Consider the following 14,846-nt stretch of genomic DNA (forward strand, 5'->3'; position numbering starts at 1 on the left):
AAAGTCTATGATTTTAGTGTCCTTTTACTGTCCTATTGTTTACAGTTTTTAAAATGCAGTTTGTAAAATGCACCTATTGAACAATTGAACTAGAAATGCTTTTGGAGAACTAAATTCACAGGTACATCAAGTCCCAAGGATGTTGCTACAGAACCCATAGCTTTAGAGGTGACACTGCTTGAAGAACAAGGACTCTGCACATCATACATATCACCACTGCCTGAATTGAAGAAGCTGGAGTGGAAATGCTAAGCTTGTAGCTATCATGATGTCATTGCCTTATGATATTGCCTTATGATATCATGAAGCCTTGTGATATTTGGACTCATGGGGTGAGGGGATGGCATTGTTGAGATGTCACTTGAGTATGTGGTTTTTGTGATCCAATCAATAAGCATTTGTGATTGCACAGCCTGAACATTGAACTATCTCCTTTTGTGCTTTTATAATATGTTTATTCATACATACTACTGAGTGATTTGTGTTCCCTAAAAATTGCTTTAAAATGAACTTAAACTATTAGAGGAACAGAACTGATATTTTGACTGTAGAGAAAAAGACTTTGAGTGTCATTTCATCTTAATCTGATCAAGGGGTATTTGGATGGTGTCAGAAGGCTGTCACTCTTTGTTTACCCTCCGAGGGTAACTTTTCCCTTAAAGGGAAACTCTGGCCTGGGAGATGGAATCTCCTGTGGCTGTTGTCTAGGTCAGGCCATGGGATGTGACCGTCCTGTGCTGTTGTTCTCTGAAGGGAAAAGAAATATTTTTGATGAAATTCTGTTCCATAAAGCTGAGTGTGAAATGGAAATGAAGTAGGAAGAACCCTGAGGGAAGTACCCACTGGGTTGGTCATTGTCCCCCTGAGTTTACACCTGAAAGCAATGAAGTAACAGCCTCTTATCTCCAGGGCCTGCGGGCTTTGTTTTGAGGTTGGGTCAGCACCATCCAGCTGTGATGTATCCCCTCCCCCTGCCCATGCCACAAGCCTGATGTCCCCAGACCCCGCAGGACACAACCCTGATGTCCCCAACCCCCCAGGACACAACCCTGGTGACAAAGCAACTCAACTCCCCTTCCAACTTCCAACCTCACCCCCAGGTCAGGTCCCTCGCCCCCGAGGCCCGTCCCCACCTTTTCTTCCTCCCTATGTTGCTTCCCGTGATGGTGCTGCAGCTCCAGGTTTCTCTCCGTTGCCCCGGGGCTGCACCTACACCCCCCAACCCGCAGCTGGGACCTCCCAAATGGTGACCGCCAGAGCATCACCCCCCCCTCCTGTCGCAGTGGGTGTTTTGATGCAAACAGATGCGAGACGGAGACTTGTTTGATGCAAACAAATGTCCTACTTTATTGAATCAGAAGGCGATATTTATACACTAATCTAAGAGCTAATGCCACGTATACATATTGCTGATTGGTGATTTCTACATCTCGTTACACACGTTTTAACTTGATTGGTTACAAAGCATTTAGCAACAATTAACTAACAAAGCTTGTCTTTCACACATTTGAGCTTCTTTGTAGACATTACAATCGTGCCGAGTCCCTTAATCTAATCATCTTGCTCTCCTTAACCTTCGAGTGTTCTAACGTACTGGTCCCTGCGGTTACAAAAGTTGCTTTACGCAGAGCTGTCCTTGCGCTTAGCCCAGGGCTTATGGTCGAATTGTTCCATCAACAATTGTTCGGTACTAACAGTTCGAGATTGTACTGCCTCAATTCCCCCTTCTGACTGAACAAGATAAACTCTTTTCATGGCACGATTGAGCATCTGTTGAAAACATTGGAAGATACAAGGTAGCAATGTTAGCAAAAGCAAGAAAGCAAATAAAGCATAACAAACAGTCTTAACTAAACTTCTTAACCATCCTGTAAAACCCCATACTGAAAAAAGTTTATCAAACCAGTCCCAATTATCTTGTGATTGCAAATGCGTGATCCCTTCCTTAAGTGATTGTATTGCAGCATGTATAGATTGCGAGTGCTCAGAAAGATTCATACAACACATTCCATTAAAATCTTCACAAACATGACCTAAAAGCTAACAATAAAAAGAGCAGTACAACAGAATAGCACAATCAACAATCAACATATAGACGAGGGATCCCTTAGTCAACATATAAACGATCACATGAATTACAACATTAACAAAAGCCTGTTATCAATACAATACGAAAAGCACATTTCACACTGCAGTGGAAGGACTTAACTTTTTAGTATGAGGAAATTCAGATGTCCACTGGCGCATAGAACCAAGGGGGTAGAGGAGGCTTATCTGACAAAAATTGGTCGGGGGGCCCCAAAAGCATCCCCAGACCCCTCCCGGATCACAGCACGGTGGAGTCCTAGTTTCCTCCATGGTTGCCAAATTAAAGCCTAAAAAGCCTAATAAAATTATTTACAGACAAAATTCCAAGCCTATAAATAACAAAGGCACACACACTTTTTTTTTTTTTTTTTTTTTTTTTTTTTTTTTTTTTTTTTTTCTTTTTTTTTTTCTTTTTTTTTTTTTTTTGACTCTGTGTTCTCTGTACGAGGAGCAGTTCTCACTTTCCTCAGCAACTTTTAGGCCATGGTCTATAAAAAAAACAAGCCCAGGGGAAGCAATAAAAGTTTGTTAGTGGATTTAGATACATTTTTAGAGGTATAATTATAATAAAGGTCCAAGCCAGCGCTGCCACTGGTGGCCCGAATGGTGTTTGGGTCGGCATTAGCGCTGGCGGTTGTGGTTGCGGAAGATTGTGCATCTGCTGATTCGGCATGCAATTTGGTGTTGGAGCGCGGCGCCGACCCGCGCTCTGCCTCCCATTTCCCTGGAAGGCATTCTGACGTTGAAGTATCACGTTCCCATCTATATCAAACTTAGAACGGCAGTGGCTATTATAGTGCCGACCTTTTCGACACCGGCTACAAATAGGAATGAGTGTTCTAGCTCGACACTGCTTTTGCGAATGTCCCATTTTCCCGCAACCGTAACAAATAGGGGCGGACCCAGAGAATCTAGGCTGTGCTGGAGTAAGCTGGATATTTTTGAATGCCGCTGCCATAACTTCGTATTTATGTTCGGAAGACCCAAACCTATTACAGGCTTCCATCATTTCAACTAAAGTTGGGTTAGGATTAGGTAAAGTTTTCAAAAGCTTTTTGCAATCAGGATTAGCATTTTCAACAGCTAATTTAAGAAGGAGAATGTTTCGGGCTTCGGCATTATCAACTTGTTTTTCTAGGGCATCCTGCAATTTTGAAATAAAATCCATATAAGATTCCTTTGGCCCCTGAGAAATTGTTGTAAAGGCTTTTTTAGGCTTATTTGCATCAGGGATTTGCAACAAGGCTCTTTTTGCTATATGCATATTATCTATCAGTGCCCTTCTCGGAACATCTCGAGCCTGTCTCGCGGGGTCGCCAAACTCAGCCGTACCCATGAGATGGTTAATTGTAAGGGCTTGCAGCTGCTGGTTATCTCCGGCTGCATACTCCTGTAGCAGTTTTTCTGCCGCCGTTCTCCAACGCGATTCCCATAATGATTGTTGCGTGGGATTGAGAAGAAGAGCAGCAATAGATTTTAAATCATAAGGAGTAAGTACATGCCCCTCACAAATGTTTGCAAACAAGCCTTGAAAATAATGAGAGCTTAAGCCGTTTTCTGCTGCAGTGCGGCGAAGTTCTTTTACAATAGAGAAATTCAGCGCGGTCCATTGAGGTCGCCCCTTCCCGGCATAAAACACAGGCGCAACTATCATGGATCCTCTGTCTGTCCTACGTGGTTTCGGCTTTGGGGGGATTTCAATTAAACAAGCAATGTCCATATTCCCTGATTTTTGTGCCTCAACTTTAATTGCCGCCCATACACTTCGCGGGTCATTATAGTCATCAGGATACAGGTCAGGCTCTGATTCAAGATCGATAGGGTCTGGGTCAAAGGGATCGGAGTTCGAGTCCGCATTCACCGCGGCGGTGGTTAGCAGCGGGGGGGGGGCAGATGGAGTAGCAGACTCTTTTCCTTTTAAAGTTTCAAAAAGTGTTCGCCAAGGTGCTAAGAGTTTGGCGGTTTCATTATCGCCCCGTGTAGTGGCATCCCATAATTTAACTCCGACCTCGTCCCAAAATGTAGGCTCATAAATAGAGACCAAATTGATGTCAGAAAAATGCTCACGAGTCCATTTTAAAAGCAGTTTTAGATCATGGCCTGATATAACTTTTTTATCCTTATTAAGTAAAGTCTTTAAAGTATCATAAATGTCTCGTTCTTCTTTTGAACCCATAATAAAAAGAAGTAAGTTTCTCCAAGCTTCACCTACCAATCGCGAGGAGGTGATGAGGTGCGCACCAAATAACCGGCTTCTTCACAGCCTTTCTTCTTCAAAACACAAAGTTCTTGGAGACCTGCGACCGGAAAATCTTCAACCCGAATCACGTCGGGGTCACCATTTGTCGCAGTGGGTGTTTTGATGCAAACAGATGCGAGACGGAGACTTGTTTGATGCAAACAAATGTCCTACTTTATTGAATCAGAAGGCGATATTTATACACTAATCTAAGAGCTAATGCCACGTATACATATTGCTGATTGGTGATTTCTACATCTCGTTACACACGTTTTAACTTGATTGGTTACAAAGCATTTAGCAACAATTAACTAACAAAGCTTGTCTTTCACACATTTGAGCTTCTTTGTAGACATTACAATCATGCCGAGTCCCTTAATCTAATCGTCTTGCTCTCCTTAACCTTCGAGTGTTCTAACGTACTGGTCCCTGCGGTTACAAAAGTTGCTTTACGCAGAGCTGTCCTTGCGCTTAGCCCAGGGCTTATGGTCGAATTGTTCCATCAACAATTGTTCGGTACTAACAGTTCAAGATTGTACTGCCTCACCCTCCCCACTGGCCTGGGCTGTGCCCCCCTGCAGGTACCAGCAGGTGATGGGAGGTAATGGGAGGGGGGTGGTTATCCCAATACTGCTCAAACTGGGGGAGAGCAGCACAGGTCTGGGAGGGGAGGGAGGATAGGTGAGAGTGGGGAATTAAACTTATCCTTGGGCTGAGGGTGGTGGAATTGGCCACACCAAAACATATCTGGAGGGTGGAGGAGCTGTGATTGGATCTCCCTCCACCTCATCTGGGGAATCCCAATTCATCTTGGGTTGGGGGCTATAATCGGGACCCCCAAGTCATCCCTAGTGTTTGAGGGCTGCAACTGGGGACCATCAAAATACCCTGGAGCCAGAAGTAATGATGAGAACCCCGGAATCCTTCTGGAGAACTTAATAACTCCAGGACCGCATGCCAACCAGTTGTGCCGCTCGAGCCTCACTCTTAAGTGAGCTCTAGTGGTGCAAGCAGGTTAGTGTGGTGCTGAGACAAAGCTCCAGTGATGCAATCAGGTTAGCACGGTGCTCATAGAAGCAGTACAAAGCCAAGCAATGCCAAGGTTGTGAGACCAAGAACGAGCTGAGCCTGTGCCTCAGGCCTCACCTTTTATTGGCCCCCCAGTCCTGCTCATGCGCAGTTGGTGCCCGCCCTAATCAGGCACAGTTGGGCTTAACAAAAGCTCATGCCCTCTACCTGGTAATTAGTGACACCTGGTTGCCTCATTTCATTACAGAAAGGGAAGACCTGGAAGATGATTCACCTCTTTCTATGTGTGACACTGAAAAAAGCCCAGAAAAAATCAGTCTCGACCTCTTTTCAGCCAGTGATCAGCAAGTCTGTTTGGAAAAGATTTTGTCCTTGATTCCAGACACCACTCGAACAGGAACAGACCTTGGGCAGTCTCCAGACCATTCTCTTTCTGAAGGTAGATTTCCCACTGAATTCAGGCCAGGCTACTCACAGCTTTGGCCAGCTGGGTGGTATTGATCTGGGTGGCAAAAGTCTCCAAGAGCAGAAACTCCACAGTCTCTCTGGGACCCTACTCCTGTGCCACTGCTACATTGTCTTCCTGGTCTTTTACTGACTTCCTTTTTCCCTTCCTTTCCCATCAAGTTGATCAAGAGTGACACAAGTCAACGCATGATAACACAACGGAGGAGAATCACCTCCATGCTTTTGAACTTTTCTTAGCTGACTCTTAAAGACACTGCAGATGATCTGTGGGGTCCCTCAGGTGATCCCTCATACCTTAGGGTGGTCATCTCTTTGCTGGATGTGTCACTAGATCCCTTTGACTACTGTCCGTGCTTTGACTGTTTCCCTTGACTGGTGACCTTGTTCAGACACAGACTGAAGTAGGTATTTGCATTAAACTCTCCAGGGTCACTGAAGGTTCTCTGGAGTACAAAGATTCCGCGGTGGAGCACGAAATAACAGAAATGCATCAGGAGACCACTTTCCACCTTGAGCAGGATCAAAGCCAAGCAGAAAATCTGATTTTGTCTGACCAAATAGGAGGCATATGTGATCAAGCAACCATGTGCTACACCAGGATATCTATTACTATTTGGGACTATATTCACCACCCTGCAGTACACTTTGTCCATAGGAGTCTCTTCAAGGCAATTCTCACCTCCTTGTTCCTCAGGCTAAAGATGAAAGGGTGGAACACAGGGGTCACAACTGTGTAAAACAGGGCAAGGTATTTGTCAGTGTCTACAGAATCCCTTGAGCATCGCTTGAAGTAGAACACTGCGGCTGAGCCATAGAAGAGAGTGACCACCCCAAGGTGTGAGGAGCAGGTGGAACAGGCTTTGTGTCTGTCAACAACTGAAGGCATTTTCAGAACTGCCCTGATCATTTTAGTGTAAGAAAGAACTATCAAGGAAAAGGGAAGGACTGCGAAAACCAGGATGCTGGTGTACAGAGTCACTTGGTTCCACAAAGTGTCTGCACAGGCCAGTTCCAGCAGAGGAAGAACATCACAGAAGAACTGATGAAGGCCGTGAGATGCACAGAAGGGCAAAGTGAACACCTGGTAGGTCTGAACTACTTGCACTGGTACAACAACCATCCATGATCCCACCAGCAGTGTGACACAGAGCCCCCTGCTCATGATGAGGCTGTAGTGCAGAAGGTCACAGATGACTGTGTAGGGGCCATAGGACATGGCAGCCAGCAGAAGGCATTTGATGCTGCCCAGCAAATCAAGGAAGTAGAGCTGGGCAGCACAGCCAAGGAAGGAGATCCTGCCATCTCTCATCGGGAAACCCACCAGCATTTTTGGCAGAGTGACTGATGTGTAGCAGATCTCCAGGAAGGACAAGTTCCTCAGGAAGAAATCCATGGGGCTGTGGAGGCTTGAGTCCAGCACTGTGATGAGTGCAATCAGGCTGTTCCCTGTGAGGACCACCAGGTAGATGAGCAGGAAGACTGTGAAGCGCAGGCCCTGCAGGCTGGAGTGGTCAGAAAATCCCAGGAGAATGAATGCAGGTCCAGCAGTGTGATTCTCCAAGCCTTTTCTTTGGGGCATTTTCCCTCCAGAGATCAATCCCAACAGCAGGCTCTTTGAGAGTTCTGATGTCCTGTCCACCATCCCATGGCAAGCCTAGAGAAAGATCCAACAAACATCATCATAGGTGTGACTGCAGGATTAGGGGAGCTTGACCAAGGGATGTGTGCATGTCTGGACATCTAACATGGGTTGCTTTGTGCAAGGAGGTGTGTAAGGAGAGGAAAGAAAAGAATCCTTGTGCCTGGGTGACTGGGTTTGGTCATATGGATGAAAGAATCTTGATTTTCTTCTTCAGAAGTGATTTTATGGAGTAGAATGCTTGGTAACAAAAGAGACAGCAAATGGATACATACAAGCCCTTTTACCAACAGTTGTGCTCATGTTCCTTGTATAGATCTTCTATGAGCTGCATTTCATGTGAGAACATTAAGAAACAGGGTGAAAAGAAGGATATTGATAAAAGAGGGAAAGAAACAGCAATGAGAGTCTAGGCTGTGATTTTGCAACCAAAATAGAGCAAGGTAAGGGGCAATGTGATTATTGGACTTTGGTGAGAGATTAATCCCAGATCTCCTGCCATGTAAGGGCTCATCCTCTGATGCTGTGTCCACATACAAAGATCTTGGGGACTATCTTAGATCTGAATCATTCATTTTTAGGTAATGAAGGGTGAATCCCATCAAAAGAAAAAGAGGATTCTATCTGCCAATGAACCTGGTGACAATGATGCTCCAGGGGGCATTCTGACAAGAGGAATAAGTCACAGGTTATGCGTAAATCAGCAGTTTTCAGGGTACTAAAACACATTTTTATGCAAGCAAACTGCTTCCTGGAGTTTCCAGTCCTATAGTAAAGAAAAGGATTAAAGGTGGGTGATCCCTCCCCACCCAACACATGATTTTCCTGATCAGGTCAGTCTTCTATAACTTCTGTGTGAGTCCAAAATAATTCAACATTCCCAAACTTCCTGCTCTCTCCCATGGATTCCTGATGGCTTACAAATCCATCTGAGGGCACATTTGCTCTGATCCCAACCCTGCCATGCTTCCCAGTCCCCTGCAGCCCTTGCAGAAGCACAGCAATGCTCTTGCTGCCTGAGGAGCAGAGCCTTCCCCGTGCGTTTCCCACCTTCCCAGAGTGCAACAACTCCTTGCTGGGCACACTTGGAGGATGGGAGATCCAAGCAAGCAGCACCACAGTAGCAGATATCTCACGAAGAAGAAACTCAGATGTTTAAGGATCTGTCTCACATGGGGAAGGAACATCCCCTTCCCACAGGACTGAGGTTGCTGGCTGTGTCTCTCCCACTTCCACTAACACCTGCTGAGATGTATTCATGAACTCTGGTTTATAAATGGTGAGAACAGCAGGTCAGAAAACATGTAATGAAAGCATTGAGATTGGCCAAGTGAAAAACACATGGTGGTTTTCTCCAGAGAAATATCTAAATTCACAGGAAGTTGTGGTTCTCATAGTTGGAGCCTTTTTCCAGGGTGCTGATGCTTTTTGCCTGTGAGTTTTCTCTATATCACAGAGGAGCTGTGCAATATTTCCAGCATAAAATTGGGGTTTTCTCAAGGTAAGATTTCCACGATTGTCTCCTAATCTACCCACTTATTCCAACAAAGGCACAGAGAAATGAAATACCTCTATATTCTAAAAACACTGAGATAAGCACATTTATTTTAAATTGAGGCTTTACCTCAAAGCAACCACAGCCTAACAGGTTATCCACACACCAGCATTTCCTGCTTGTTTCAAAATGTCCTCAAACATTCAGCCTCTTCTTTTCAACTCTCAGACATCTTGGTGCTTGACAGAATCTGAGGCAGAGCACAGCTCAGGGTCTCTTTGCTGATGGGGAAACTTCCAGAGCCCTTCTCACACGGTGACTCTCTGACAGGCAGCAGCTCTCCAAGCTGAAGGCAGCCCATGCCTGCAGCTGCTTCTGGCTGTGTCTCAGCAATTCCAGGTGTGCCAGAAGGGTTTACCACTGTCAGGATCCAGCAGGCAGGCAGGAGCACACTCCTCAGTCCGTGATGCTGCAGGAGGCAGCAGTGACCTCTTTTCCTCACCGTCATTCCCCTGGAAACCACCTGGATGTGGTTCTCTGGGCTCTGTCTCTCTCACCTGTTTATAAGACAGGTAACAAAGCAGCCTCAGGAGAGAAGGTGGGGATGCTGGTGCTGCTATTTCTCCTCCCTGGGCACCCACAGCACCAGGAACAATTTCAGAAAGACGTCAGAATCATTGGCATCAGCCTGTTTATCAACAACAGCTTAACTGTAGGCCTTTAAGAAGTGGAGAAACTGAGTCATGAGATTGAGCTGCTCGAAGGGAAAGTTCGTAACTTGTTGAAGGGAGAAAAAAACCAATAACCAAGGAAGCAGAAATTCAGCCAGTTCAGTCTGGGTTTAGCTTAATAGTAGAATCACAGAATCATAAAATAACTTTGATAGGAAAAGATCAGTAAGATTATAAAGTTCAAAAAATAATTTTACTTTTCCAAGTCCACCATTAAACCAAGTCCCTCAGCACCACGTCTTTTAAACAGCTCCAGGGAAAGTGACTCCACCACTACCCTGGGCAATACCTTCCAGGGTCTGACACTCTTGTGGTGCACAATTTTTCCTAATATCCAAACTAAATCTCCCTGACACAACTCTAGGTCTAATAAGAGCAGCACACCCAGCTCAGGGGTGAAGGTATGGGTGGCTTAGTACTATTTTATGAAACTTTGGCACCTTTGAGTGTTTCCTGATGGTGGCCACAAGCCTGGGGACAGGGTGCAGGGATGGGTGGCCAGGCCAGCCCAGAGGTGCTCAGCAGGGAGAAGGCTCTGTGGGAGCACAAACACCACCAGCTCTTCCCAGGGGTGCCATCAAGGTCAGTGGCACAGTCCGTGTCCTCAGGTCACTTCACCTGGACACTAATGTCCCCTGGGAAGCCACTTGAATGCAGCACTGGGATCTGCTTCCTTCAACCAAGGTCCAGCAGCCTGTCCACCACCAGCTACTGGACACCATCTCTGCCCACAGTGGCCTCAGAGCTATTTTATGAACCTTTGAATGTTTCCTGCTGGTGGCCACATCTTGTGTCCAGTGCTGGGCTTGCTGTCACCTTCCCTGAAAGATTCATGGATTGGAAGGTCTATCCTAAGAAGGCAGCACCTTGGTTAAGGACATTTCTGCTAGACATGAATGACCAGAAGCTCTGTGTGTTTGATTGGCTTAATGGATACCGGGTATGAAAACCAGATTTGGGGCAAAAGTTTAGGTGACTTGAATGGGACTGCACTGCACTGCCCATTGCCCAGTTTGTCTTGCTGTATGTGACAGGGAGGAGGGACTGGAGTGGACTCCAGTGTGCATCCACCTGTTTGATCAGGGACTCCCTCAGATCCTCTCCCTTGTTGGGCAGTAAGGGACACCAGGTGCAATGCTTGGATTGAGATATTGTGGAGATTCAAGGAAGAGAAATGGTATACCTTTTGTACTCTTTAGGATGCATCCTAACACACTGGGACAAATTTAATATGGGATCCCCCCCCCCCAGAATGAAATATAATAATAAAACATATTTTAATTCCTGATGGCCACCATTTCAGTTAGAAGATACAGAAAAATATTCTCAAAATGGGCAATTTTTGTATTTATAATTGTGCTGTTTTGTGTAAATTTTCCATTTTTATTCAGTTTTCTTATACTCTGCTGTTATGAAGTTTGTGATCATTGTACATAGTGAATAATGTTATTGCACATAATGCCACCAATACTTCTCTCATTTGGAGTGTGCCCTACCCTAAAAGACATCATTTTGTAAAGTGCACCTTTTGAACAATTGAAATGCTAGAACAATAGAAATGCTTTTGGAGAACTGAATTCACAAGTACATCAAGTCCCAAGGATGTTGCTACAGAACCCTTAGCTTTGGAGGTGACACTGCTTGAAGACCAAGGACTCTGCACATCATACATATGACCACTGCCTGAATTGAAGAAGCTGGAGTGAAGATGCTAAGCTTGTAGCCACCATATTCCATATATTCAGGGGTCTCCTCCTGACTGAGGTATTCTGTGACTCAGGGAATCTTTCACTCCAAGAGCTCTTTGAAGACTGAGAGAGGTGAAGAAGAGAAGAGAGAGAGGCAGAAGTAGAGCCCCCAAAAATACCTCATCTCCTCTGATCAATGTTTCTGCATTTGAACAACTGCTAGGAACTTTCCTTTGGTGAGTGGTGGTGCAATATTATTTATACCCAGAATGAGTGTCAGCAGCTTGCTAAAACATTCAGATCGGGTTTTTAATTTAAAAAGTACTAATAAAACAATGATAGTTCCAGGGGAAAAAATGCTGATCATGTCTGGAAAGGCAGAATGTTAGCAAGCATCTATTCTAACTAACACTCCATAAACATACTGAGAATCCACTATAATATTAATATCTGTCACTGAAAATAATCAAAAGGCTTCTATCACTGCACACAATTCTATGATCTGTGCTGATCCTTCCTGTGGCATAACATGTGATGGCCAACGGTCTGAAACAGAATCATGCCAAGCTACCACTGCTTTGTGTGAGCGAGCAGATCCATCCAGGAATAGAGTAGGGGCTCTCTCTGCTAGTACTGTTGATAAAATAGAAGAACGCTGGATTGTTAACTCTTGCAGGGACTGTAACAATTTGTGAGTCAGCAAGTTGAACTGCATCTCTCCAAGGTAATCTGCTAAGGCAATTTGAAAAGTCAGTGACATTTGAATAGCTGTATGAAAATCCTGTTTCGTGATAGGGACATGTATTACAGCAACATTTAATGCAAAAATACCTCTAGCACATGCTCACAGTTTTGCAATCACCTCAGATAACATTTCAAATCTAGACCATATTGTTTTGGTGGAATGATGTGACAAAAATTGCCACTCTAGCATCCAAAAAATTTTTCCCTCCCATTGCCCTAATATACCAAACAGTTGGAAAGCATTATTTATCACAAAACCTCTGAGAACTTATTTTGGATGATAACAATGTGCAAAAGACTATTTAATTTTAGTTATAAGAGTTTCTAGTGCTCCGTGGGATGGGTACAGCAATGGGAGCAGAGCAACTGGCAGATCTGAGCTGCTTTATCCTGGCAAGGTGCTCTGTCCCATCCACAGAACCTGTTTGAAAAAGTCCATCATGTACCTGAGAGTTGGGCCCCAGAAGAATATCCAAAGAACAAGGAGGTGGGTCAGGCTGCTAAGATCAGTGTGGCTTAGGTGGGTCTTGAATGGCAACATAAAGGTGAATGATTTTATAGCTTCCACCAAATCCACCAAGGAATAGATGAAACACATGGATGGGGTCATGAGGGAGGGGTGGACTGAGCATTGGATGTTATTGCACAGCTGATCCATGAATGTGAAAAATCTGCTGCAATCAAGCAAGCTAACTTGATCTCTAGGTACTACACATTAGAAGTTGTTTAACCCTGAAAAAGACCTCAGCCACACCCAGGGCCATCTTGGTTCCTGCTAGTGGGACCATAAACATTTTGGCATCCCAAAGATAGAAAATTTTTCAAAACTTCAACTATTGTAATTAGCGATAGGGAGAATGAGAAGATGAGGAATGATGTCCCCTCCAAAGAAGAAAAAAGGAAAACTGTAATTTTAAACAATGTCCAGGAAAATGAACAGGAAGTATGTGGATGTCTCCTGCACTGGTTTCTCATACTAGAAATGGTGAGAACTGTAATTATTAGTAGTCTGCAGGAGATGGCACTTGTAGTACAGAGGAGATGGTCATGCTGGCTGCAGGTCCCAGGTCAGTGTCACCATCAGTGTCACACAGCACAGCCCAATGATGCCCTTGAGCAAGCTCCAGAGCTGAAAGACAGAACAAGGAGCAAGGAAGGTGTGATATCCCACAGCTCTAGGAACAGCTCTGACACCAAAACAACCAACATGGTGACCAGTTACTGTTAAACCCATACAGAGAATAATTAGAACTAATTTGTTTTAACACGCTCATATAAGATCTCTCATTATCTCAGCCCTTTGTGCCCCATGTTGGGCCCAAATAAAGACTGTTGTGGTTGAACCACAGCCAGACACTGAGCACCACACAGCCACTCACTCAGCTTTCCCCCAGCAGTAGGGTGGAAAAAGGGATTGAGACAAAAAAAGTTTAATGACTGATGTAAAATAGAATTACATATTAATGTAATAAAAAAGATTAAAATTTTAAATAACTCCCTTTTCTTATTCCCATTCTTCTCACCTATGCTGCTGCTCTCAGCTTCAGGCAGTCAAAGCTCACAAACATTTCAGCACTCTGATTGCCTCCTTAGCCAACTCTGTCCTTGTGTTTGTGTCCATCTTTTTGGTTCTGGGAAGGCAGATCCTGAGAGACTCAATATGAAGTTTCCTCTCACCAGCCTTGGTTGCCAAGGACTCTGCTATTATCAAGGACTCCTTGACAGAAGCCATGACTGCAGGTGGCAAAGGCCCTGTGCTGGTTGGTGGTTGTAATGCTGAGAAATCCCTTTGGTTTGTTGGATGCAGCAGAAAGGTCAAGCCTTGACCCCAGGCCCTGGGAAGGCAGATCCTGTCCCTCACACAGGGCTCAGGTCTCTTCCTGTGGCACTGGGGTGTAAGGGTGACCAAGGACAAGTGTAGGAAGGCTCTCTGAACACTCCTGGCTTACCATTGCAGGGGCAAGGCACATAGTCAAAATAAAATTGTTCCGGGTAGACCTTGATGGTCAAGGCAACTCAGATGGCCAAGGTGACAAAGCCCTCAGTCCTCTTGAGCCTTTCAGACTTGACAGAGCCCTTGGCCACCTCTCCTGCAGGCTGTCCTACACTGTTCATAATTTCTCTTCAGGCTGTTGTCACCCTTCCTCATTTCTCACCTAAATCTCAGCATTTCCAGATCTTTTCTGGTGTCTCTCTGCTCTCAGTGGCTTTGCCTTCAAAACAAAATACTGGGCTGATCCAGAACCCCTCTGGGAAAATCTCTAACACAAGGATACTCTCGGGGTGAGACTTCTTGTTCTTTCCCTCCAGTTTGAACCTCAAAAGGTGACCATTGTGATGGTTTTGGACTACCAAGAGAAATTTCATCATACAGTCATAGAACTGTTTGGGTGTGAAGGGATGTGTCAAAACAGACTTGTATTTCTCATGATCACTCCAAAAGGACTGCCCATACCACCTTTGTGGAAACTTCCCCATGGTACAGTTTGGAGTTTTGCTGGGATGCGTACAAACACAAGGACTAACTTAAGGGTGATGTGGGCTGAGAAGAGGGTGTGACTCAGAGTCTGGGATGGATGCTTCTGATCCTATCCCTCTACTCAGTCTTGCTCTAGGCTGAGGATTTAGGAATGCCCCAGAACATTCCTCTTATCGTTGTTTCTTTGTCTGATTTTGTTAGGCCTGTTTTGTTTCTTTCCTAGAGAAAGAATTGCTCCTCTAAGTG

The 14,846-nt window shown here is 44.9% G+C and overlaps 1 protein-coding gene across 1 annotated transcript; it reads right to left on the reverse strand.

Annotated features, from left to right (window-relative positions):
* Window positions 1-6,449: 6,449 nt before the first annotated feature.
* LOC115600047 (olfactory receptor 10A7-like) lies at window positions 6,450-7,403 on the reverse strand. The gene has a single exon (XM_030468281.1). It carries the CDS (start codon window positions 7,401-7,403, stop codon window positions 6,450-6,452), a length of 954 nt encoding a protein of 317 aa, XP_030324141.1.
* Between the last annotated feature and the right edge of the window lie 7,443 nt (window positions 7,404-14,846).

The sequence above is a fragment of the Calypte anna genome, chromosome W (assembly GCF_003957555.1).
Source record: "Calypte anna isolate BGI_N300 chromosome W, bCalAnn1_v1.p, whole genome shotgun sequence".
Classification (NCBI taxonomy): Eukaryota; Metazoa; Chordata; class Aves; order Apodiformes; family Trochilidae; genus Calypte; species Calypte anna.

Coding starts and splice junctions, on each gene's coding strand:
- LOC115600047 (XM_030468281.1), bottom strand. CDS start 7,403: ATGCCCCAAAGAAAAGGCTTGGAGAATCACACTGCTGGACCTGCATTC.